Source organism: Marmota flaviventris, chromosome 9, assembly GCF_047511675.1.
Source record: "Marmota flaviventris isolate mMarFla1 chromosome 9, mMarFla1.hap1, whole genome shotgun sequence".
NCBI classification, from domain to species: Eukaryota; Metazoa; Chordata; class Mammalia; order Rodentia; family Sciuridae; genus Marmota; species Marmota flaviventris.
In genome coordinates this window covers 29065624-29092147 of record NC_092506.1, presented here as the reverse complement: position 1 = coordinate 29092147, position 26524 = coordinate 29065624, and the positions used below count along the sequence as shown (strand labels likewise).

General features: G+C 48.6%; 1 protein-coding gene across 1 annotated transcript in view; it reads left to right on the top strand.

Annotated features, from left to right (window-relative positions):
* Positions 1–406: 406 nt before the first annotated feature.
* Positions 407–26524, top strand: part of Prr5l (proline rich 5 like) — an 80458-nt gene continuing 54340 nt past the window's right edge. Inside the window, exons 1-3 of the mRNA XM_027936603.2 lie at positions 407–579; positions 19841–20128; positions 21486–21566. Of these exons, the coding sequence (XP_027792404.2) occupies positions 19965–20128; positions 21486–21566 (245 nt within the window). The 5' untranslated portion in view covers positions 407–579; positions 19841–19964. The remainder of the gene's footprint in view (positions 580–19840; positions 20129–21485; positions 21567–26524) is intronic.

The window sequence follows — 26524 nt, the reverse complement described above, 5'->3', positions numbered from 1 at the left end:
GTCTCTCATCCTGGGGTAGAGGCGGGAGGCAGAGCTGCTCTTGGGTGAAAGAAATGCAGCCCAGAGCTGCCTTGATGTGCTGCATCCTCCCGGGCTTTTTAAGTCAAAGAACTTGGATTTCCTGAAATTGTTGAATTGCATCTAAGCGCAGGGGCCCCCTCGCGCCCTTTACCCAGCAGGGTGAGAGTCGCTGCTAGAGGAGTGGAATGGGGTGAAGTGGGGCGGGGGTCGTTGGAGAGAGAATAAAGCCTTGTGAACAGGACAGGAAAAGTGGGAGGAGGAACGGCGGGGAGGAGGCGGCCGTAAGCTGAGAGAGGAGGGAAACGTGTCACCAGCCCGGCCTGGGAGCTCCGCGCCCGCAGCGTTTGCGGACTCGGCGCGGGAGAGGAGCCGAGGCTGGATGCGAGGCAGAGGAGGGCAGGACTGGGAGAGGAGGGAGGGAGCGAGGGAGGGCAGGCGGAGCAGGCAGAGCGCGGCTCCTAGAACCGTCCAGGTCGCTCGTGTCTCCAGTGAGAAAACGTTCTTCCTAACACCGGAAACTTTTTCCCGGGCGCGCGGAGTTTGGGACAGAGGCGAGCGGTGGGTATGCGCGGCTGCGGGTGACTCACGCCGGGTACCCCAAGGGGGTGAGTGGGGAAGTCCCCGGGAGGGGCCACAGTCCTAGGCTCAGAAACGGCCCAAGATTGAGAAGAAAATCGCTGCGCACTCTCAGGCGGGGGACGGGGGTGGAAGGAGTAGGGGGAAAGCGTCCTTTGGGCGCAACAGTGTGAGGACCCCGCATGGTTAAGAATCCCTCGATCGGACGCTGCAGGTGGGAGTAGGGAACCAGACTTACGACCACCAAGGTGTGGGCGGGGACGGGGGAGACCGCGATCGGCGCCTGCGGGTGGAGGGACCGCTGTGAGTGGGACTGGGGGATGCTGCTGGTCGTGGGACTCAGACTGAGTCAAAAGGTCCAAAGAGAAAGTTTTCTTGGTTGCTTGGTTCCCTCGGCCGGCGGGGCCCATCTAGTGAGCTGCCTATGCTCAGGCCCTGGAGACTGAGAGTCCCCGAAACAGCCCTTTTCAGGCAGTCCCCTATTTTCTGGAAGGTGGCGTGGAAGAAGAGGGAAGGCAGTCACTTTGTCCCGCGCCGCTGGGCGCTCACGCTTCGCAGTGGGCGGACAGGAGAGCAGCCCGAGGGAGACGGAGCCGGGGAGGACAGCGGGAAGGACCCAGGGCCGACCGACCTACGCACGGTGGTCTGCTCCCTGGTGTCCTGTTTCGACTTGGTCTTTCGCGCTCCCACCACTTTGGCCAGACTTTCCTCTCGCGCCTACTGTGCGCGCACGGCATGCTTCTGCGCGCAGGGGGCGCTCCGGAGCCCCAGCCCGCCGGCGCGGACCTTCCCTTCCTAGGACTGCCGCCCGGGGTTGACCCAAACAGCTTCAGAAATAGGGTGCCTCCCTGGTTGGCAGTAGGGGTTTCCCCAGCTCTACCAGTCCCCTGTCCTAGATCACATGCCGCCGCTTCTTCCCCCGCGGTGCCGGGAGCCCGCGTTTTGTTTGTCAGCAGTAAGGCAGTGAGTATTTATAGACGGCACTGCAATCCTGCGGTGTGCAAGGTTTCAATTACAGCAGTGAGATGCGCCCCACAAGACGGGAGGTTCACGCGAGGCGGTCCAGCAGACTGCTCCAGAGACCCGCATGGACAAAGCTCTGGGCTCGGCTAGTCTCCGGGCATTCCTATTCGCGCGGAACTCTGGACCTGTTGCCCAGGCAATATGTGTAGAATCAGATCTGACTCCTGTTAAGGACCACAGCAGTCCACGGAAGGCCACGGTCATGATTGCCTCCATCCTTCCATCGCACCCCCATTATACAGATAGATGAGTTGGAGACTGCCCCCCCCCTTTTACCTCCCTTGGGCGATTCTGATCACTACAGGTTTGCAGCCCTCACATTTCATTGCCCTAAATACTGCAAAATGTCATAGTGCTGAGCTCTGGTAAATGTCTTTCGAGGTGGAAGGTGCTTTGCTGACAATATGAAGCACCAAGTGGGTCAGGAGGGGAAATGGAGCTCACAGAAACAAACTTGGCCACATTCTGAAGTTAGTCCCTGCTGGGATTCCCAGTGCACTTGAGGGAGGTTCCTCTCAGTGGAACCTGGCAGATCGGTCTTCTCTGGTGGCCATATTGAGCCCTAGAATTGATTAAAGGAGCTGTTGAGAATGGTTTCTATCGAATGTAACCTTGCAGGTAAGGAAGGGATGCTTGGTCATCCTCAAAGTTGTCTTCAGTTTTTCCATCCTCAGACACAGTCCTTTCAGGTTTGGTTGTGTGTGTGTGTGTGTGTGTGTGTGTGTGTGTGTGAGAGAGAGAGAGAGAGAGAGAGAGAGAGAGAGAGATGTTGCCAACAGCTGGAACTATTCATGTATAAAGGAAGAAAGGCGCCAGAAATAGGTCAGTTAGACTAGCTCTTACCTCAGTCTAGGGTGTTTCTCAAGAGTGGGGCCTCATTCCTTTCAGGTCCAGAGAGCCATGGTGTATATTTATTTCAAAGGGTGTGATTTCAATAATGTTCTGTGTTGGAGCATTACAAAAATATTCCCCTTCTTAAAAAAAAAGGGGGGGGGGGTGTTACGAACACCTCTCCAGATCCTACTATACCAAACTTTGCACTTTGATAACCTATGATCCACACTGAAAAACTGATGTAAGCATTATCACATCTCTGATCTATAGGTGAGTTCACTGAGGCTCAGGGAATTTAAATAATTTGTCTAAGACTCCACACACGGGCATGGAACTCAAAATGGAATTCGAGTTGTTACTCCAGGCTTAGAGACTGGAGATGTCTTGATTCCCCAGTTGTTGATTAGATCATCTTATAGGTGATTGCATTGGTGGACTTTTATTTATTTTTTTAATATCAAGAAATATCACAAAGTGGCACAATTATTGAAAAAGCCCCCAATCTTGTCTTTAGAATAGTTACACTGAGTATCTGAAAATTTCATGCTGACGGTTCAGACCTAAATGTCATACTACTTAGCTTGCTTGTTGACTTAAAGTATGTTCACTAAGTTAACCTATTTTTTCCAGATTTCTCCATCCTAATGATTTGTAGGTGTGTATGTGGTTACCTATTTCCCTGGCTTCATTCTTTTTGTACTACCCTCATACAGATAAAATATGCGGGAATCTTCCTTAAATTGTGAGCTTTTTTCCTAATCCTTTTTTTCAGGGCTAGATTTTGAGAAATAGCATAGAGGTTCCTCTGAAAGGGCCCTATAATGTCTATCATGAAAGGTTTGTTCCCAGAGTTGCCTGTCTATATGCAAAATGTAAATACTTGTTAAAGGCAATGCTTATAGATATGATCATCTGTCAATAAGCCAGTGTGTGAATTGATATCTCACTTGATGAAATTCTGGAGCATGATACTTTGTGGATTTTGTACAGGACACGGGGTTTGGAATTTGGAACAGAGAGAGCAGAACAGACCTGATAAGCAGAAGGGGAGATTCCACATTGGAGCCAAGAAGGAGGCTCTTGGTCTAAAGAATGCAAGACAGTAATAGACCATCAGAGGCCACCTTGAGTTAATTCACATTTTCAGTAGGGCCTGGGGATCCAAGGTTTCCTTTAAACTTGAATGATTAGAACAAAAGAGTTAATTTATTGAGTAATTACAGTGAACCAGGTATAGCTATGGTAATGGTATTTCAGCCTCTCAACAATCTGGGAAGGGAGATATTATTTTATCTGCATTAGGATAAGAAAACAGCCTCAGAGAGCCTTATTACTTTCCCAGGGTCACACAGTCATTACCTTAAGCCTCTCATTCTTCTTAACACAGTTGTTTGTTCTAATCCTAGGGATACGACCTAGGGCCCTTTACCACTGATCGATATTCCCAGCCCTTTTAATTTTGAATTTTGAAACAGGGTCTCACTAGTTGCCCAGGCTGGCCTCAGACTTGAGATCCTCTTGCCTCAGCCTCCTAAGTAGTTGGGAATATGGCAAGTACCACCATACCAGCCTCCAGTCCGTTTTGACATATACCTTTGAAAGCCTTTCATGAAGAACCCAGTGTCCTAAGTTCTCAAGAAGGTCCTAATGATTCACATGGAAGTTTCTAGATCAGAAGTCAAAGCCAGAGCAGTGTGGAAAGTCTAAAATGAGGGGATAGGATATGGTGGAACAATGGGGGCTGAAGCAACGGTCTGGATGATTCTTATAGCAGTTCCATGAAAGGAGACACCACGCCTGAGGATACTGTGAATACAGAGAGTTATTCGCACTGGCCTGGGAAGGGACCGTGGTCACACTGCAGAGCAAGACCTGTTGATCAATGTGCTGGATGAGGCTCCCAGTGAGGAAAAATCAGGAGTACCTCCTCTTTCCTCAGAAGACCTCCTATTATTTGGTGCCAGCTTATAGTCCCCCTAAATTAGAGAGCCTGTGGGACCTGTTTCCGTGCTAATTGGACTTGGCCCTTTGAGGTAAGAGTCATTCCAATCTCTCTCTTTAAATGTTCTTTTCTTATGCTTTGCCAGTTTATGGCCTTTGTAGATCAATCCTTGGATTTCATTGAAGGGTGAGAGAAAGAGAGAGACGAAAAAGCAAAGGTTAGTGATTACCTAAATTGGATTAAGTTCTCTCTAGCGGAGTTTAAAGAAATACTTCTTGCTCTCTAATTACTGTCAACTAGGAATTTTAAAGTCTATTAAACTTAAGCTGACTTTTATTTGAACTGCGATATTTCCAGCTGTAACAGAGTCAAGAATTTTTAGAGACTCTTACTTATTCTTCAAATGTATAGAGGACAGTCTCTGTCCCCCCATTTAAAAATATTACATTTCTATAGCAGGAAAATACATGACATCATTATACATTATACACTGGCTTCGTTAAGAAACAGAGGCTCATGGGTATGTTCAGCCGGCTCCAGCAGCCTCTGCAGAGCTCAGATGGAATCCAGAAGGGCTGTGGAAAGGGATGGGACACATCAGATTGCTCTTCCTCTTTTGACCATGGACTGTGGGAAGAATGGTGCCCACTATCTGCCGCTATCTGACCTATCATAATTATTTGTGCAGTTTATTTTGCATGGAATTATGTGGTACATAAACTCATGTATCTCTCTCTCTGGGTTTTCATCCTCCTTCCCTTTCTTCAATTTTGAATATAGAGAGTTACTAGCACTGGCCTGGGAAGGGACAGTGGTCACACTGTCACTCAATCTCTCACCTACCCATCAGTATTCAGTCTTCACTTTGTTGCCAAACACAGCAAACACCTCCAATTTCTTGCTTCTCTGCTTGCTTCCCTCCTTACAGAACTTTCTACAACTTTCCTGGTTCTTTTCAACACTGATTGAGTTCTGTGTTTGGTTTAGGGCAGTTGGGTTCCTTGCAAATACAAGGATTAAGGGACTGGTTTGAGCTCCTTTGGCGTTGGTTTAGGGCCCTGGAGTTATGTCAATGTAAGTGGATCCTGGAAGAATAGCTCAGAGAATTTGTTTTTGTCTTCTTCCCAAGGGCCAGGGGCAGAAATCTCCCCCTGGCTCTGATGTGTGTCTGTATTAGTCTGAGCTAAGCTGCTTCGGACCCTGTCACAACCTGCTCATGACCTCAGCTGCGTAAATCCTGGGGGTAAACCGTTTTACGCTTGCTGTTTAATTCTAAAGCCTCCTTTGGAACTGGTTCAGCATCATTCTCCAGATGTCTTTGGGGGAGACCGCACTGGATGCTGCCGTCATTTTGGAGAGCTTTGGCTGCATCTTGCTGACTGCTGGCCCCCCCACTGGGGAGCGGTAAGGCTGTTTTCCTTGTAAAGTATCTGGAGGCAAAATTAGTGGGTAAACATGGTAATCCTCCGTGGTGTTTGAGATAATTTTTTTTTAAATTCTTCATCAGCAGGACAATAGATTTCTTTCAGGCATTAAAAAGAAACCTTCATCCCTCACCCACTTCACACACACACACACCTTCCAAGGTCAGCATCAGCTTTCCAGGGGAGCAGAGTTGTTGAATGAGCCCATGTTGGGTCCCAGTTAACATCTGGGAGATAACACAGGTCAGAGAGTTGAGACCTGGACTCCGATTCAACTCTGACATGAGCTAGCTCCAGGCCCGTGGGCAGCTTGCTCAATTACTTTAGACCTCAGTTTTTCTATCTATAAAACAGTGAGACCAGCCTGCCATTGAGGATCCTTTCCACCATGGCTAAGGAAGCATGCTCAGGAGCCATGCTTCTCAAAGTGCCCACCAATCATCTGGAGGTCCTACTACACCACAGAATGCCAGTCACTGGGGCTGGGCTGGGGCCTGAACATCTAACACACTCCCAGGTGATGTTGATTGGGCCGATTCTCAGCCTCCAGTGTGAGTTCTTAGACACAAGAGTTTTAATGCAGGTTCTCAGCCTTGGCTCTTTTGACATTTGGGGCTGAAGAATTCTTTGTTGTGAGACTGTCCTGTGCACTGTAGGATGTTTAGCAGCAGCCTTGGTAACTACCCACTGGACACCCATAGCTCTTTCCGCCCTTACCCCCCACTGGGGTGACAATCAAAAATGTATCCATACATGCTGAACATCTCCTGGGGAATGGGGGACAAAATTACCAGTGGTTGAGAACATTGATCTAGACCAGAAGTATTTAGCCTGGTTGTACATCAGATTTTCAGGAAGAAATTTGGTACATATTTCTGTACCAAACCTCAGGCCTAATGTGTCAGAATCACCAGAGGAAGGGCCTAGGAATCTATTCAGTATCTCCCCCTTATCTGTGGTTTTACTTTCCTCAGTTTCAGTTAACCACAATCAATCATGGTTGGAAAGTATTAAATGGAAAATTCCAGAAATAAGAAATTCATGTTTTATATCATGCACCCCTCTGAGCAGTGTGGTATAATCTTGTGCTGTTCTGGTCAGTCCTGCTCAAGATCAAATCATGTCTTCGTCCAGTGGATCCTTGCTGTATATACTACCTGCCTATTAGTCACCCAGTAGCCATTAAGGTTATTGGATGGGCTGTCACAGCATCGCTGTTCTTGTGTTCAATTTTAACCCTTATTTTACTTAATGGCCCCAACGTGCAAACTTTTATTACAGTATATTGTTGCACTTATGTTTTATTGTTAATCTCTTACTTTGTTTACTTTATAAGTTAAACTTTATCATATGTATGTACGCATAGGAAAAAGTATAGCGTATTCAGGGTTTGCCACTACCTGTGGTTTCAGGCATCCACTGGGGTTTTGGAATGTGTCCTCTAGGGACACTACTTTGTTCAATAAGAAGTTGACAGAGATATCCCAGAGTGCTCCCTTTTGAGATTCTGGAAAAGTACAGGTCCTAGACTGGAGTTCTGGTGCTGTAGCTGTGGTACCACAGATAAGTTGCTTAAATGCTCTGATTAGAATTTCTTCCCTTCTAAAATAGAGGTGACAGCAACACCTATCTCTTGGGCTGTTGAGGGGATCACATGGGGAAGAGCTATAGAAACTCTAAAGTGCTGTGCAGATGTTTGTGGTGAGTGGAATGCCCTGGGCCTCTGGGGGTTCCTTTTATTGATTCATTCACTTTATTTATTTTTCCGAGTACTTCATTCATTTACCCCCAGGCCTCAGTCAGAAGCCTTCACAACATCTGTCTTTACTGTTCCTTTAGCCTTCAAGGTCACCAACTGTTTACATTTTTTTCCACCCACTCTAACATGAGGGTCTCAAACTGGTAGCCTGTGGGCCAGACTTTGGCACGAGACATATTCATATATTGTTTGGCTTGCATCCTATTTTGAAGAGAAACAAAAGAAAAATATTTTAGTTTTTAAAAGTTGGGAGAGTCAGAATGTAAACTTGGTTTCTCACCTTTTTCTTTAAAAAACAAAGACTGAGGATGCTCCTTGGTTTGCCACAGACCCCTCCGGGCCCTTTAATCTCGGTCACGTTCTTGACCTTGGCCCTTGTAGACATTGAGGAGTTTGCCATCCTTTCTTGTCTTTTTAATTCTTATTTTTAAGATAATTAATTTAAGATAACTCCCCTTTTTCTCCCCCTTTTATCGTTATTTTTAGGAGTCAGATCTCCACTCCTCCAGCCAGTACTGTAGGTTCTTCCTAGGTGTTAAAATGAGATGTTTTCATCCTACCCTGGACTCTCATGAAGACCTTGTGTACTCCTCACCTTTTTCTAAATATTTATTTTTTAGTTGTAGTTGGACACAATATCTTTATTTTACTTATTTTTATGTGGTTCTGAGGATGGACCCCAGGGCCTCGCATGGGCTAGGCGAGCGCTCTACCACTGAGCCACAACCCCAGCCCCACTGCTTAGTTCTTCAATCTCTTGCCTATTAAAGTTTGCTTTTCCTTCTAGAAATTTCCTTTGCAGGCCCCAGTGCCCATGTTTTTTACAGTCACTGGCAAAGAAACGGAGAACCCAAGAAGAGTTGACCTTTCATTAGCTTTGCCTTGTAATTCTAGAATGTGATTTAACCTTTCTGCCTCCGTCCTGTCTCAACGGCCCGTCTTCAGTTACAGCCCTGGGTGTGGAGTTGCATTTTCAGTATTACTTCTGGATATTGCTGTGAGACTCTGAGCTCCCTGGAAGCAGGTACTTTCTTCCTCTGTGGTTTCTTTACTTGGATCCTGGCACTCGCTGGACCTTCATGCATTTGGTTGAGTGGATTTGCACAGGACTCACGGCCTTCACGAAGTGATCTGTGTTGGGTTAGCCCTCTTCAAACACTCTACACCTGGCTACACCACCTGGTGAGAATTTTCTTTTCCCTCACTCCTTCTCTCACGGAAAAGCATTTCTGCAATGAGAGAATAAAGCTGATTTTTAACAAAATAGAACATTTTAATCTGGAGCCCGTTTTCCCACGCTTGAAATTCTTACTGGCTGGCCGCCGTGGTGTTAGCTCTCTTACCCACCAGGGTTTTGTATGCGTGATGCATCAAAAATGTAATTTTCCCACAATGGTCAGTCTTAGCTAGCACTTGTGTCTAGACGTTTTGGCTTATCATCTGGTAGGCACAGCAGAATCACTTGAGATGGCACTTATGGGCCACACCCAAACAATTTGCACTCCAAGAAACTTGATACTTAAAGTGGGGCTTATGTGGGAGTAAATAAGATGTGTGGCATTTCCCACAGTTTTGCTTAACTTGTTCCAAAGAAGGGGATGTTTTTGTTGATTATACAGTGGTTTGCAGATCCAAATGGTGATGTGATCATATAATTACTTCTAGGTGAAAATAAATCGTTCTGAGTCCCAGGGACACTTAGTGAATGCTGTTGAGCAGAGATAAACCTCGGGCTTGCATCCTGTTTGCTGTGATATTTACTGCTGCCCAAATTTGGACTCCCAGACTCTTCTGTCTGCGTTTGGTTTCCAGGGGAGTGCTGAGAAAGTTGTCTCATGCTTCCTGTTGAGCCTTTTCCATGGTGCACACTTGACCCTTAACATTTATTTGTTTGGAAGAGTCAGTATTTGTCCCTTGGCTGGCTTTTGTCTCCTAAGACTTGTGAAGGTTGCTCCTTAATAAAAATAAACGGGCCCTGCGAGGCAGCCCACTCCTCTGCACTGCTGTGTTTGTAGGTTCTGCAAAACAGACCCGGGGTTCCTTGCCCGTGTGACTGAGGTCCACATCCCTGCATGCAATAGTGCCTAGGTGGACCTGAGCTAGGTGGGCCCTGAAGATTATTCTTTTGGTCCTTTAGAAATGAAGGCTGCTCTTCCTGAGGCTTGAAAGACCACTTTTCTTCCCATCATTTGAAAATATTTGTCAGGTGTTTTTTATGTGCACCACGCTGTGCTCAGCATCAGGATACAGTAGCAGACAAGACAGGCCAAGCCTTTGTCTTTGAAGAGTGAGTAAACAAACCCAGTGACCTCAGCCTCTTGGGTAAGTGCCCTGCAGAAACAAAGCCTCCTTCCTGGAAGGGACAATGTGCTGCCCCAGAGGTAAGAGGCTGTTGGTGATGCTCATGAAGAGAAGCAGTGCTCAGTGCCCAGTCTCTGGCCTCAGTGTGTGGCAGACCTGCGTGTTGTGTAAAGCAGGGGCGTTGGGAGCTCAGACTTTGGAATCACATGGGATGTGACTCTTGGTCCCTCTTCGTGGTTTTCTGCCTTTGGAATCCCGGTGCTTCGGTTTCTTTATCTGAAAAATGGGAATAATAAAACTTACTACGTTGGTTTGGAGTAGAAATTAACTGAGATAATAAATGCAAATAGAGGACTGGCCCAATCCTGCTCATCGTCACCAGCCTCTGGTGGCAGTGGATATGATTCTGATCAGCTATAATGATGGCAAAGAAACAGCCATGAGAGGCAGTTGATTTGACCAAGTGGCCCACTGCTCTTTGAAACCTACTTTGACCTGGTGTCCATCCAGTGGGGCTGGGGGATGTGCATGGAGTCTAGATCTGGTTTCCTGTATTGGCGTGGAGGGCTGTGCTTGGTATGAGTGTCTGTTGCCCGTACCTTGGGTGCTGCTGGCCTGTCTCTTGGTTGTATGGTTGACTGGATGTGTGTGTGTGTGTGTGTGTGAATACGAGGGGTGCCTGGGGCTCTGTGGAAGAACCAGCGATGGGGTGAGGATGAGCTTTGAGTCAAGAGGTGAGTTAGCTAGGTGATGGGAGGTGGAGTGGAAGCATTGTCTGGGTGCTGGGTCTGGGTTAGTGCTGTGTTAGGGTCCAAGGGCCCCACCCAGTCTCAGAGGTGACCAGTGTGCCCAGTTGGCAATGCTGATTATCATCCTGGCCATCCGCTAGGCCAAGTCCTTAATTAACTGATTAGTCCACAGACCCAGGGAAGTGAAGTGACTTTCCCTGGCCACAGCGGCTGGTGAGTTCAGGCTTACGCAACACCTGGCTTAGGCTCTGGGTCAATGGTCCAAGAAGCCTACGTGTCATAGCTGTGATGCGATAGAATAAAGTCACAAACCTATATGTTTGTTTCCAAAAGTGCCAACCCGCTGGCTGAACCAGTTATCAACACTTACAGATCAGGAGGTTTCACATTTTTAAAAAAATGTGAGTTTGAGTCTTCTCAGGAAAAATCAGGTATGGCAAAAATGGACTTGTAACCTGAGATGGCAAAAGCCAGCTTGGATTGAGTATCAGTGCCTCGTTTAGGCTGGGGAGGGGCTGGTGACAAAGGTAGGAGCTGGTGACAAAGGTATCGTCCATTCGCTCACTGTGAGGGTCAAACCCAGTTTCTCTGGCCCCTTCATGGTGTATGCTGCCCAAAAGGGGGAAAGAAATTAGTTCTGCTTTTCATCTTCTTTTCCACCAATCTTTATTTCCTGGCTTCTGTGTCCCTACACAAGTCAGCCCTGTTGTGGAGTAAGTGCTGAATAAGTACATTTGTATTAAGTATATGAATGAATGAGTGATGGACTATAATTGATAGCCCTGTTTTGGGATCAAAAATCAAGTTTCAGTCCTGACCCTCCTGAATTTGAGTAAATCATAGAGGCTTTATTTATTTTTGTCTTTCTTTTTTTTTTTTTTAATTTGGTGGTGGTGGGGGGAGCACTGTTGTCTTTATTTATTTATTTGAATAATAATGCAGGTTCACAATTCAGAAGGCACAGAAGGGCTTGCAGAGAAAGGCTCTCTCCTCAGTGGCCCTGCCACCCAGCTGCCTGCCGGGGGAAACCAGTGTTCCCAGTGTTACCAGTTTGTCCTCCTGGAGATCCCTGTGTGCGTGCAGTAGAGTTTATAAATGGTCTTTCTTGTGTTTTATGTAGGTGGCAGCATCAGATACACCTGTGCTTACCCTGTTTCTTTGCTCAAAGTCTCCCCTGAAAAACACCCCAGCTGATGCACACAGAGCTTTCTCTTCTCTAGAGCTCCTGGGGCTTTTGGACCTGTGGGGTGCACGGCCAGTCTCCGTTAGCGAGCATTTAGGTCATTGCCAGTCCACTGCTTGCGTAAGGAAGGCTGCAGTGGAAACCCTTGTTCCATAAGCCGCTCTACATGCCTGGGGTAATATTCCTGGAAGTAGCAGAGGTGGGTCAGAGGGTATGGCCTTTGTCATTTTGGTAGCGCCTGTCAAATTTTCCTCCCCCTATGGCAATTGCCCCAGACTGTAGCAGAGCGCCCATCTCCCCACACCCTGCCCACACACCACTTTTTGGAGCCTGAGAGGGTTTTGTGAAGAATACAGTGTTGAACACAAACAATAATGCTAGTTACAACATCGCTGGTCCCTATTCTGTGCCAGAACATGATCTAAGGGATCTTGTTTTTAATCTGAATGACACTGAGATAAGTGTAATGGGTATAAGGCTCATCTGACAGAGGAGAAAAGTGAACTTACCCAGGTCCCCAGCGAGAAGTTATAGACCCTGGACTTGAACCAGGGTTGGACAGATTTCAACAGCACGGTGTTTGGGTATTTGTATGTGTAACGTTATGTGTGGATATTCTGAGCTGACACTGGCTTACGGTTCCTGGACACCCAGCAGGAGTGCCTCATGTAGCTGGCTCATCCCCTCCTTAGTGACCACCTGCTACACTCAGTGCTATAGTCGGACCTGGGGATGTACCTGAGAACAAGACAGACATAGTGCCTGCCTGTGGGCCTTGCAAACACTATGACAAATAATTCTGTAGTTCTTGGGTGAGATAGTTTGTGATAAGACTACAAACAAGGTGGAGATGGGAAGTAATCAAAATTGAAGGGAAAGGAGGGCTTTCCTGAACAAGAGAAGATGAATGATAACCAGTGTGTGGGTTTGAGCACTGAGAACTGAGTGGAAAATATTTCATGCAAAGGGTATGGCATATGTAAATGTCCTGGGGCAGGGAAGGAGGAGGTAGTGGTGCAGGAAAGGAAGGCCAACAAGCTGGCATGCAGAGGGGTGGGGGGCCAGGGTGCTAGGCTGGGGCTTGGGGATTCTTTCTAAGAGCTGGGGGAGCCCTGGAGAGTCCTGGAGTGACAGAGTGGTGGGAGTGTTGTGGGCCCTGGACTGTTGGGCTTTTGCTCCAGCACCCTCCCTCACAAGCGCTTAGGCAAGTTAACGTCTTGGGGCTGGTAGCACAGCCAACCTGGGTGGTGGTGAGGGTGAGACCCAGGGGCCTCGGTGGAGTTTGAGCGCTACATGCTATAGCTTTGACTCAAGGTAAACCTGGGCGCACACTCCATGTGCGATTTCCCTGAAATGCCAGGCACTTTGCCACCTTGTTCTCTTCTGTTTCGTTACAGGTCACGGTGCCCTCGGCCCGTTTTTAGAGTACTGAGGGAATTCATGTCACGTGTCTGCTGCACAGTGGTGCGGTGGTCATCATCCTTAGAAAGATCCTTCTGGCTGTCATTAAGTAGCGGGTGGGTCAGCTGAGTTGAGGCCGCTCAGTAGCTAGGGCCCGAGGGTGCAGAAGGACGTCTGGGCCTCACCTCTGGGCTCAGGACCCAGGGAAGCCTCCCTGCACAAGCCCTGGCTGCGGAGCTCCCGAGGGCCGAGTGTCCATGGCTCATTTCCCTGGGAACTGTCCTCTCCCCGGGTTCTGGGCAGTCACTTCAGGCCACGTGGCTCAGTTTTCTCTGTTATTTACACTCAGAATGGCCTTTTCCTGGAAGCCTCAGGGTTATTCTAAGCCGCCCACTTCTTGATTTCAAGTTGTTGTGCCATGACTCTACTTCCCTTTTCAGAGTCAGAGGTTGGAGCCTTAGTGGAATTAATTTGCATTTTCCACTGAGGGCACCATTGTCCTCCTCTACCCCAGGCTGGGCAGGCTGGGCCGTGCCCCCGAGCCCTGCCCGGTCCCTGGCAGCTGTGAGGAGAAACTGAGACAACAGCCTTTTTCTCCAACAAACACATCCTGGATCCCGAGTGCAGAGGTTTTCCAAGAAACCCATGGGAGGTGAGTCTCTCGAGCTGGGTCAGGAACCCCCAGGAACCTCGGAGCTCCGTGGATCCAGGACCCTGCTATCCACATAACCTCAAGAAACCCTTCAGCACCCAAACCAACCACCTCAACTGCTCTAGAAGGACATTAAAACTGCAGTGGCCCTTCAGGAGAGAATGCCCACCTACACTCTAATTTCTTGAAGGCACAGAGAACCTTAGGCCTAGAATATATTGTGATGGTGGTGACGGTGGCCCTGGGCTGAACCGTGCCCCCCTCCGGATTCATATGTTGAAGCTTAACTCCTACCACCTTTGAATGTGATTGTATTGAGGAAGGGGCCTTTAAAGAGGGGAGTAAGGTGAACCGAGGTTGTGAGGGTGGCCCTAATCCAATCTGACTAGTGTCCTTGGAAGTAGAGGCCATTTGGGCACAAAGACACCAGGGCTGTGAATGCACAGAGGAAAGAACGAGAAGAGAGAGTTGTCTGTCAGTCAAGGAGGGAGGCCCCAGAAGGAACCAGACCTGCTGTCACCTGATCTTGCACTTCCAGCCTCCAAAACTGTGAGAATATGTATTTCTGTCATGTTAGCCACCTGGGCCATGGTATTTTGTTATTTTGGCTCCGACAGACCAGTACAGTGGTGGTGGCAATAAAAACAAATATTAGGCAGTGTTTATCAAACACCTACTGTGTGCCTTTGTTGAATCATCTCATCTAATCCTCATACCAATCTCAAGTCACTGGTTCAGGGACCTCACAGGAAGTGATGACACCAGGCTGGCTTTGGTACCTATACCCTGAAACTCCACAGTACCTGGCCTAGCACTTGTACAGTCTCAGGAATTAAGACAGACACCTCACAGCCGGTCTTTCTGGTCTTTGCAACTCTAAAGATAAACTCCCCCTTTTTCCACTTCTTTGATATAGAAACTGCAGTTCAGAGTGGTCCAAGGCTACTTAGTGAGTGTATTAGTTTTTGGTAGCTGCTGTAACAAATTATCACAACTGTTATGGCTTAAAACAACAGAAATTTATTCTCTCAGAGTTCTGGAGGTCCAAAGTCCAGAACCAAGGTGTTTTAGGGCTGTTCATCCTCTGGAGACTATAGGGGGAAGATCTGTTTCTTCCCTCTTCATCTTCTGGTGGTTGCTAGCATTCCTGGGCTTGGATCTGCATTGTCTTAGTTTCCACCTGCCTTCACATTGCCTCCCCTCCCCCCATGCTTGTCTCTCTTCTCTGCTGTCCTTCTGTAGCCCCACCCCCATGAGGGTGTATTTGATTGCATTCTGGAGCTTACTTGGACAATCCAAGGCTCAAGGTCTTTAACTTTGTCACGTGTTTTGCCATATAAGGTAAAATTCACTGGTCCTGGGGGTTAAGAAGTGAAGGATTTCTTAGGACACTTATTCTGCCTATCACAGTGAGTGAGTGACAGAGCAAACCTGATGCCTCAGTGACAGCCAGTGCTGCCTGTCTTGGGAGCTAGGGGCCTAGCCTCTCAACCTCTTTCCTGCCGTGCTACATCTGGGCTGTGGTGGGGGCAGGGATCAGAGCCACAGAGTGAAGAATGACTGGCCCTTTGACCCACTGCTGAGTACATACTCTGCAAAAACAGTCACCTGGTCCTTAAGACATTCAGATATGCGTGTTCTTTGCCATAACAAAACTGAACACTTCCTAAACATGCGTCCAGAGGGGACTGACTTAATAAAACATGACATTCCCTAGGTGGAAGAGTGAGGCTACCATTCAAAAGAATGAAATCGATTGATCTATACTGGCGTGAGAAGGTAGTCATGATATATTATAAAAAGGGAAGAAAAAATAGCCCATCCTGGCCACAATATTGTATGTGCCCATGTGTGTGGCTGTTCAAAATTAAATAAAGTGGAAATTCCATCTCAGTGGCACCAACCACATTTCAGGTGCTTGTTAGCTCGTGGGGCCGGTGGCCATGGCGTTGGTGAGCCCAGCTGAAGGTCACTACCGTCCTCTCAGAAAGGACTCCTGGGCCCAGCTGTACTCTCTGCTGTTAAATGGCCCTAAAGAGGCCTTTCACATGATGTGATAGACTTGGGTGAATATTTGCATTTTTTATAATCAATAAGCACGTGTGCTATTATCCAAACAGGAGCACACGGGGTTGCCAAGGGAGCAGTCTATTTCTGAAGCTGGTGGTGATTTATTGTCATTCTTTAAATGTGTGTTTATGTGTGCATATGCTTTCCAAGTATGTTTTATAATGAAAATATTTTTTTTAAATATACCAGGAAAAAAGACAAAAGGAATCTTGGTTAGGTTGGAGCCTCTCAGCTGGGCTGGGTCCTTGACCAACTGGCTCTCCAGGCTTGGCCAGGTCACCTCGCCTGCTTGGGCCTCATCTGAGGCAGGTTGCCTGCTCTGCCTGCACTACGGGGTTGGGGTGAGATTTAGAAACTCTTGGAGGTGTAGGCCTTAGGACATGCTACTTAGAATAAAGTCCTGAGATACCTTAGGCCTGAGAGGCCAGCTGTGAATGTGCTGTGACCACTACAGGGCTCGGAGGCCTCGCATGCTCCCCAGGCACCAGAAGCACACGGAAGTGTTTCCCTACCATGGTCAGGTCTTGGTGATTTAGAAACAACAAAAATGTTATTTTATTTATTTAGCCAGAGCTTATGAGCACTTGCTATTTGCCTGATACTGAGAGATATATTTGTATATCTACAATCCCGAGGCAGTCATTATTAGCATACTCATTTCATGTGGAAGAAAATCAGACCTCAGAGAGGTCAAGTAACTTGCCCAAGGCCACCCAGCCAGTAATAAGCAGTCTGAGCTTTCTCCTGTCATTCTTTTCCCTCACTGTTCCTCCTGTCCCCACCAATTGTGGCCATAGAATTCCTTATAGCAGTTTATTATCTCAGGGGCATGATATGTAATTTTGATATGAACTTTTTGGCTGAGGTTCCTAACTTAGTAGCTTTGATTCTGGTTTGATGAGTTTGACAGCATTGCCAAGTGGGAATGGTCTGGAGAGTTGGGCTGATCCTGGCACCAGTCAATTAATCTCCGCCTATTAGCTGTGCCACTGCAGGGAGTTTACTTAACTGCTCTCATCTTCAAATGGCATTTTGTGGGGGGGCGAGTAAGTTCACCTGTAGCCACAGCACCTGGCATCATGTCAGGCAGGCAGCTGAAGCTGTCTTCTTATCTTTCTTTTAGGAAGTGAGTTCAGGCTTGGGGTCAGAGGTAAATAAACCCATCTGATCTTTTAGAATTTACAGAATGGCCTGGGGAACTTTCTGGATCAGGCATTAGGGAACCTGAGTTCTCTACACCTTGGAGATCGTGGACAAGTTTCTTTCCTCCTTCGCTCCACTTCTGTCCTGTGTAAGTGGGGCCTGACAGGCTGGACTCTTGGCATTTCCCGATTTGTCATGCTTGCTAGGGACCAGCAACAGGTCCGTTCCTTAGACCTCCTTGCCTGCGCTCCCAGCGCCCTCCTCTGGGGGGCGCTCTGGTGATGCCGAGTGGCTCTGTCCTCAGCTAGGAACCCCCCCCCCCCCCCCCCCCGACCTCCATCCCCCCACCTCTGCCGGAGCCATCACTCTTCAACCAGTTGGGATCTGAGAAACACGTCAGAGGCCACTCGTGCTGTGTGGGGCTCTTGCCTCGGAGGCGTGGGAGCTGCGGCCATCGTCCTTTGGGCTGAAGATCACCCTTGTTTGCAAGGTGGCCCTGTGGACCTGCTGCCGCGTGCTTTGCTGGGTCCTGGGAAAGCTGGGTAGAGCCTGGGGAGCGTGAGCCGAGTGTGGAGGGGGGTCGGGATTCTCAGAGACCCTCAGAGTCTCAGTGTCCCTGGGCAAGCGGGTGTTAGGCGGGAAGGTGGAAGGTGAACATGGGGATGTCCATTCTGCCCACCATCTGCTTCCCTGTGCTAGGACCTTGGAGTGAGAGGCTCCTGCCACACCTCGGGTTTAAGATCCTTGTAAAGGGAGTTAATGTCCTATGATTCCACAGATGAGCCACACTCCACAGGCCCTTTGAAAGAAGGACATCAAGACGAGTCCTGTCTTGACAAAGGGACTTTGCTGGCAAATGAAATCCCCAGAGGGACCCGCTTAAGGAACCTGAAGGAGAATCTGCATTTTTTTTTCATCCTCACCTCGTGTCTCTGTGGGCATAGGTCTTGATGAATTCTGTGGCACTTGGGGAGTTACTGAGACCTTCTCAGAAGCTCACAGGCCTATCATGACTTCCCCTGCATCTCTTGATCAATTTTACTAACCACTGACTCATTCTGAGCATGGGGTGAAGGGGTGAAGACAATCAGAGAAAATGGTACACAAGACTCCTGTCCCTCAAGAAAAAAGTTAAAAGGCTGGAGCAGCCATGCCTCTTTTGGCCCTTGCTAGGATAGGTGCTTTGTCACTGTGTCCACTGCGTACAGACGGCCACTAGTACCTCTCTGCCCTTCCAGTTGTCTCACCCTGGGGCCTGCTCCAGCCGCCTAGCTCCTCTCCCAACCCCAGTGCCTTGTTTGATTTGGACCTGGCCACGTCTGTTCTCTTTCTTCAAAGGCTACAGCTGGGGCTGAAAAACTGTCTCCCCCTGCCAACCTGAAGCTTGACACTGTCGGCTGGATCTTGCTTTCGTCATTAGTTTCTGGAGCATTCTCAGAGTTAGCTGATGAGAAGGGCGCTGACACTTCGGGGCTAAGCCGACTACCTTAAGAGAAAAGCAACTACAGATAGAACCTCAGTGTCTGCTTTTGTCTTTCACTCAGACTTCTTTCAAGTCATGCACTCAGACTCTGGATTCATTAAACAATGATGTGGAAATTATAGATCTGAAAGTGCCAAGGAGAAGAAGATAGGTCTGGGGAAAATGGCCAGCCCTTGAGGCCCTTGCATCTGCTGGGCATGACACCTGATCTCATTTCATCTCTCCCCCGAGTCCTGTGAGGTTGGCACTGTCAACGCCTGGGGACTTTAGATTCCGTGTGTCCAAAGTCATGCAACTTGGGAGCGGCCAAGTTAAGACTTGAACCCCAGGTCATTCCCTCTAACCACAAAACCATAAAATCTCTCCTGGGCTGCTACAGGGAAACAGTATTCTGGGACCCAGCCCTGCAGAACAAGTTGGATTTAGATAAGCAAAGAGCAAAAGAAAGACAATTCTGGGCCGGGGGGCGGGGTGGGTGGGGATAGATAAGATCCAGAACCAGGAAGCAGGAGTAAGTGTGGAACAATTCCTGGTGGTCGTAAGCTCACGGGGCAGGCACGTGGTCTCAGGGCCATCCTTGTATCTCCCAGTGCCCGAGCGAGTGCCTGGTACATATGGGGGCTCAATAAATCTTTATTGCAGAAGGAGCGCACAGGTAGATATATGTGGATATCTTTTCCATGGACCATGAGTAGAGGCAGGAACTAGGTCTCAGAGACCTTTGGATGCTTCCCATCTTACTGTGGTTAATCAAGAGTAAGCACTCGGTAGCTCTATCCTGATGAGGAGACGGGTGTGAAGGAGGAGGCCCTGGTACTTTGGGAAATACTGAACAATACCTGTAAACCGACAGGACATGTCAAGGAAGGTTTTCGGTGCTGGGATGTGAGCCCTTGTGTTCTCCTGAATGCCTTGTCTTCAAAGCCATCACTTAGTGCATGACACTGTGGGGTCTGCTGAAACCCCGGTGGTGCTCAGACTGATCCACGTGCGTGGGAACCAGAGTCAGGCACAGCGAGGGGTTTTCTCGGGACTGCTCTCATGGGCCCTGGGATCACTACTTTCCCACCCTGGGGTGACCACATGGTCATCACTGAAATAAATAAATAAATAAAGGCTGTAAAAACTTGTGAATGGGAACAAGAGGCAAATAGAGGCTCTTTCTGGGTCTCCTCTTTGTTTTCGGGAGAGTTTGGCTGGACAGTCCCGGCCAGCGTCCCGTGAGACGTGGTCTCCTCTGCCCCAGGAGTTCTGGATAAAGGCTGCCCTCTCTTTCCAGGTGTTGGCCGAGTCTGTGGTGTTAAGGAAGACTGAGGGCCAGGAGGCAGCCCTGGCAGAAGCCCTTCTGCGGGCAGCTGGAACGCTCTGGTCCTACAGGTGAAGCTGACCCGTCACCAGGACTTATGACCCGCGGCCTCACTCCCATCCTGCCCCTCGAGTTCCACAAGATGGGCTCCTTCCGCAGGCCAAGACCGCGCTTCATGAGCTCCCCGGTGCTCAGCGACCTGCCCCGGTTCCAAGCTGCCCGGCAGGCCCTGCAGCTGAGCTCCAACTCGGCCTGGAACAGGTAAAGAGCGCAGGGGTGGGCCGGAGGGCTGTCATGGCCAGGCCAGGACCAGGGTACCTCTGGGGACTGTGTGAGTTTCTGCTGCTTCTGGGATCTCTGCTCTGGAAGGTGGTGGTGATGGATGAGGCAAATGACAAAGAGGGCGAGCTTCCTGGCGTCCCACGCATCTGTGAGCTTGCTTTGTTTAAGGTGATAAAGTAGACTCCCTCGAGCCCTGGCCTGTCAGAGTCGGTTGACCAGCCAGGACAGTTGGATTGGAATTTACAGTTACTGTCCACATCCCTCAGTCACACCTAGATGGAGTCATATGTGTCAACCTGCTACCCATTGGTGGAGATTGGACGTGTGTCTGTGAAAAGCTGAGTGATGGCATGAGACAAAGGTTGTCATACCTACGAGCCACAGGTGCTCAGGAGAGGGGACACTGAGAGCTTTTAGCAGGTGTCCAGCTGACCTTGCACACCAAGCAGGGTTCACCAATACTGTCTTATGCTTCTGTGGGCTGCTTAGTATCCACACCTATGCAGATACTCTTTGGAGAAATTAAATGCATTGGTCTTTCAGCACATTACTAAAGTCTACATAGTTTGGGTCTGTGTGGAGTTTTTTAATGAGTAGACACAGGAAGTTCAGCTCCACGGATGGGGGTAAAGTGGGGGCTCAGAAATGCTTTGGTGCCAAGTGGCCCCCTGTGCTTTAAAACAGGCCCAGATCTCCTGGCACAGATGAAATTATAATCAGCTCCTGGGCTGTCAGAGTAGGCTGTGGTCCCTGAGAATGTGGCCTCAAGCCCTAACTGTGGCCCCTCAAGGACCTAACTCTAGTTCCTGTACACCTCGAGGGGACAGTAACGGGCAAGAAGGCTAGCACACAGGGAATTCTCCCAAAGAGAGACAGGGAACCTTCATTTCACATTAACCTCAGGCCGCCAAGCTGCCCTGGGGAGACAGTGGCCCCCTAGCTGAAAGCATCCCGGCTCGGGACAGCTCCTGTTGGCAGCAGGTGCCACTTTGGACTCTCCCAGGCCTAGTGGTGCTGTCCACAGTTTCCTGAGTACAGACCCCACTGCCTGCCCTTTACCTTTGCTGCTCACCAGCGGGGTGGGGAAGGAAGACCCACATGACCTGCAAGAAGGTGACGGTCACTCTTGAGTCCTTTGGACTTCAGTCATCCTTCCTCCCCAAGGACCCTGAGAAGGACCCTGAGAAGGAAGTGATGGATTCCAGAGAGAAAAGGCTTAGCCATGTTAGTGCCATGGGCTCCCTGGCCCTGCCACCTGCTTTCGGCTCCCAGCTGCTTGTGGAAATGGCCCCGGGAAGCAGATTGTCTAACCAGGAGTTGTCTCTGTTTCTTGCAGCGTCCAGACAGCCGTGATCAACGTTTTCAAAGGGGGCGGCTTGCAAAGCAACGAGCTGTATGTCCTGAATGAAAACATCAGGTATGTGGTGGACACACCCAGGCCCTGTGGACCTGAGCTGGGGCCTTCGCTTATGTTTTTTGTTTTGTTTTATTTCCTGTTTGGCTCTCGTTGGTTTTTCTCTCAGCTATTATCTTTCTCCCATGGCCGTCGAGTTCTGAGACCCTTATCTGTCTAGACTTATGATCCAGAGAAGGTTCACGCATCTAATGTGTTTCGTGGGGCTGGGGTTAGAGGCTGGTAGATGGTAGCTGTGATTTATTCTGCAAACACTTACTGTGCTCTGCTGAGCCCTTAGGCACCGTAGTAGGCCATGTGACTTGGTGGTTGGAACCAGACTGCTCGGAATTTATTGCCATTCCTCCTTTCAATAAGGAAGTCACCAGCAAACATTTGAGTGCCCCACTGATGGCCAGGTACTATAGAGCAAAGACAGATGTGAACCCTGCTTTCCTGAACTTTATTCAGTTGGGGAGATAATCATTAGTGTCAAGTAATCACACATGTAAAATGTAAATGTGTAACAAAGCTGCTACAACACAGTTGATGTGATCTTGCCAGGGAGGCCAGGGATGGTGGAGGTTATGCTTATGCTGTGACCTGAGGGTCAGCGGCAGTTCACTAGGAAAACAGGGTTCCAGGTGGTGGATGCCGCAGGTGCAAAGGTCCTGTGGTTGCAGTGAGCAAGGAACTGAAAGAGGGCCCATGTGCAGAAAGCATCAGAAGTTGGGTAGTGTGGTTGGGTTTGTGTCTTGAAGTGGGGGCAGAAACTCAGGTGGGGCTTATCAGACTCTGCTAAAGATAGAAGGTTGAACCAGTTGATCTTCATTTTATATCATTTTATTTTTGAGATGGGGCTCTCTCTATGTTGCCCAGGCTGGCCTTGAACTCATGATCCCGCCACTTTAGCTCTCAGGTAGCTGGAATTACAGGCGTGTGACATTGCGCCTGGCTTCCAGCCCATCTTTTAATGCCCTGGTGTACATTTCCCTCTGGGTATGTTAAGCCTAGAACGTCAAGGGTAGTGACCCAACCCCGGAGTGGGCACAACAACAGACAGGCTACTGTAGGGGCCCTGATTCCATTTAGTTCAGGCCTGTGTTGAGGTCAGTGGGGTGTTTTAAGGGCTCTCCTCTCATTAAAACCTTCACAGCTCATGAGTAAACAAGAGTTGTTTTACATTTCTATCCATGTGCTTGAATTTCACGTCATAATTACATAAATGTGAAAAGAGACAGAGGAAAGAGAATCCAGCCCAAGGCCTCATTTTATTGGGGAGGAAACTGAGGCCTGAGAAGGTAAGTGACAGGGACAGAGCTGGTCACCAACCCCTGTTGCAAGAGCTCATTTTACTCCAAGGACTGAGAGTCTGGCCTTTCCTAAGGTTCTTCAGCTCCCAATAGAAGTATAAACAAATAAAACAGCGACTTGGGAATGTGCTAATTGTTCCTCACTTTGGGAGACTGATCCTGAAATTGTACTTAAAAGCTCTATTTATGAGCAGCAAGGAAAAGTCCAGGCCATGCCAGATTTCACCAGCCCTGGGATCTCTTGAGGTGCCAAGCATGTCTTATAAATGGGTGGAGCTGGCTTGGGTGCATGGAGCGGGGTCCTGCCCTTGGTCCAGAGGGGATTCTCCTGTGGGAACCTAGGTCCAGTGATGTTTCATCTTATTTCTCAAGAAGAACCGGAAATTGAGATTTTTATGTGAAATTTCCTGACTTTCAAGTGTTCGTAAATAGTCCAAATTTCTCCAAACATTGATGCAGGCCAAACAAAATACATCTGTGGGCTGAGTGTGGCCAGGAAGCTACCCATTGCATAAGGTGCCAGGGGCGGCTTTGCTGGTGGGGGTGCTGCGTCCCAGACAGCTCCAGACACCAGCTCATCCAGCCCTTTGTTATCAGTGGTTTGCAGACAAGAAGATTGTGGATGACAGAAATGAAATAACTTGTCCAGGGTCACACAGCTGTAGAGCTGGGGTCAGGATGTGATCACCTGCCTGACTTCGGCACCTGTATGAGTGTCTCATTCTGCTACAACATATTCCGAAGACTGGGTGGATGAAGCAGCAGAAGTTTTTTATTGATTTCTGGAGGCTGGGAAGTCCAAGATCAAGTTGCTGGCCAATTCGGGACCTGGGAGAGGGTCCACTTACTGTCTCTTGGGTGGCTACCATCTCACTGGAGAGAGAGGAAGTTCTTTGGTGTTCCTTCCTATAAGGACACTAGTCCATCATGATGGCCGTGCACTCAGGACCCCCCTCTGAACCCCATCACTTCCCAAGGTGATTTGGAGGCGGGGACCTCTAAATGCCATTCCACTGGGAATTAGGGCTTCAACACAGGAATCTGAGGGGAACATGATTCAGTCCATGGCCCCACTCTTGCTCGTGTCTTGTAGAGTTGGTGGGAAGCTGGTTAAGCTGATGGTTCCTGGTTTTTCTTTCTGTCATCATTCCTTTTATGAGGCCTCTGTGAGCCCGTCTCTCGTTGCTGCCGATTCTTAACTCCCCACTGAGGAGTGGTCCTCCTCCAGCCCTCCTGTTATGGTTTAGATATGACGTGTCCCCCCAAACCTCCAGTGTTAAAGCGGGAATATTCAGAGGTAAATGATTGGATTAGAAGAGCTGTGACTTAATCAGTCCATCCTAGTTTGAATGGACTAACACGGTGGTCCTTGTAGGCAGGAGGGGCACGGCCAGAGGTGGTGAGTCACTGGGGTTGTGACCTGCAAGGGTTCATCTTCCCTGTGGCTCCTGCTCACCTCTTCTCTGCCTCCTGACTTCTCGATTGAGCTTTCTTCTGCCAAAACCCTCACACCATGATGTTCTGCCACACCCTGGGCCCCCGAGCAATGGAATTGGCTGACCACGGACTGAACCTCTGAAACCATGACCCGAAATAAACTTTTCCTCCTCTAAGTTGTTCTCATTGGGTATTTTGATCACAGTGGCAAAAATCTGACTAATGCTTCTCCTTTCCAGTGTTGGGGTACCACTGGATGCACCTCTGAGTTTTGATTTTCAGACTGGTGGGAACTACGGATGGTTGGGTTGATGCTATCTGGACATACAGGAATTGAGCCCAGAATAAGTCATTGCCTTTAGAAACCAGGACTTGGGCTTCCTTTGCATCTGGGCCTTCCATCCTCTGGCTTCTCTTCCAGAGTGGCTCAAGTAGAGACAGGTTTTATATCACAGGGCTTCAGAGTATAACTGGGAACCCCCCATATATGGGACCTGGATGTCTCAGGATGCAAACAGCAACCTGAACCACATGTGCCCCCACATCTGCAAGAACTTCTGTGGGAATAAACACAGCTGCCCGCATTTCAGGATCTAAAACACTGAAGCGAACATGCTCTCCGGCCATATTATAATGGATGCTTTGGTTTGGGCTTGTCCTTTTGCAGAATAGATCCATAATCAGGCTGAAGCATGAGGATGGAGACACAGGACAGTGGGAAAGTCTAAAACTGTGGAAGGAGCGAAGGCTAAGTTGTTCCCGAGCTTATTTTTCAATCCATTGTGACAGCCTTGCTATGTGCCAGAAGGTCTCTCTTCAGTAGAATGTTTTCATTGAAGAGAGCAGTTTCTGACTCAGATCCTGGGGCTCAATAGTGGTTTATCCATGTGACCTTGGACAAATTGCTTTATTTTCCTGTCTTCGCCCCCCCCCCCCTGGAAAAATGAGGAGGATAAAAAAAAATGGCACCAACCTCATGTGGAGGGAGAATTGAGACACTGAAGTGTCCTTAGTAGAGGACCCAATGCAAAATAAATGGTTACTAAATGCTAGTCATTATTATTCTTATTATTGGGAACACTTAGGAACAATAAAGTGACATACAATACTCATGTGGGCACAATTAGTGTGACTAATTGCCTCATGAATAGCACCACATAAAGACTTCCCCAGCAGTTTGGATGAGGTGAGCTCACTTTGAATTGGGGAGTCAGATGGCTCCATCAAGGGTGTTCTTGGAATTGAAGCTTGGGTGAGACAAGGTTCTTACAAGGAGAGCCAGCGGCTTCTCCTTTCTGCAGGGACAAGAGGAAATGCCTCTCTCAGTTCTCGGTGCTACTCAAGCCAGACGGTAATAAACTTTTTGATGGTTTATCCAAGTCCAGTGTCAAAGCTGAATCATCTTCTCCCATCACCTGTCCCAGCCAACCCTTCTAACTGCGGACTTAGGATGGACCAGGGAGTGTGAATTTATGTAAAGGTTAGCCCAGGCAGAGGATAGCTGGGAAGGCAGATGTTTTGTGTAACTGGGTCTTATACTGTATTCATTACAAAAATGGACCTTTTCTCTTCAAATGTGTCATTGAGAACGAACTCTAGTTTGTATTTTAGCAGATAACCTTCGAGGTAGCTATGAGGAAGAGCTCTGGACTGAGGATAGTTAAGTTCTGGAATGGAATATTGAATTTAGAGACAAGTGTTTCCACACTTGGAGAATAAATCCATCAGAAACCTCACCCCTCAACAACATGGTGGCCAGTTTTCCCCAAATAAAAATCAAGGGTACATGGTCTGTCGATATGAAAACCATAAATTAGAATATTTTCTACTGAAACTACCTTAGGAAGCAGAGTTTGCTTGATGTTATGTCCCTAAAATCAAGCAAGTGACCTTTCCAAGTAGACACGTTCTGTGAAATCGCCAGTCATCACAATCCACAACTCTGGCTCCCCCGAGTTCCATCAGCCTGGACTTGGGCTGGTCCTGGGCACTCCTGTGTGGATTCTCTTTGGGGCTTGATGTGGTTCCTAACACCCCTCTGCAGCCTCACCTCTGATGTGGCTACTGTTGGCTGGGGCCAGGTCTGGCTTCGAGGTGGGGCCTCCAGTTAACTGGGGGTGGCTGAACTTTGACACAGGGACCTCGCTCTTCCTAAACTGGCACCTCTGCTGCTGACTGATGTGACCAGGAAGAGTTAGAAAAGCATGGAAAGATTTATGCTAACCGGTTCTA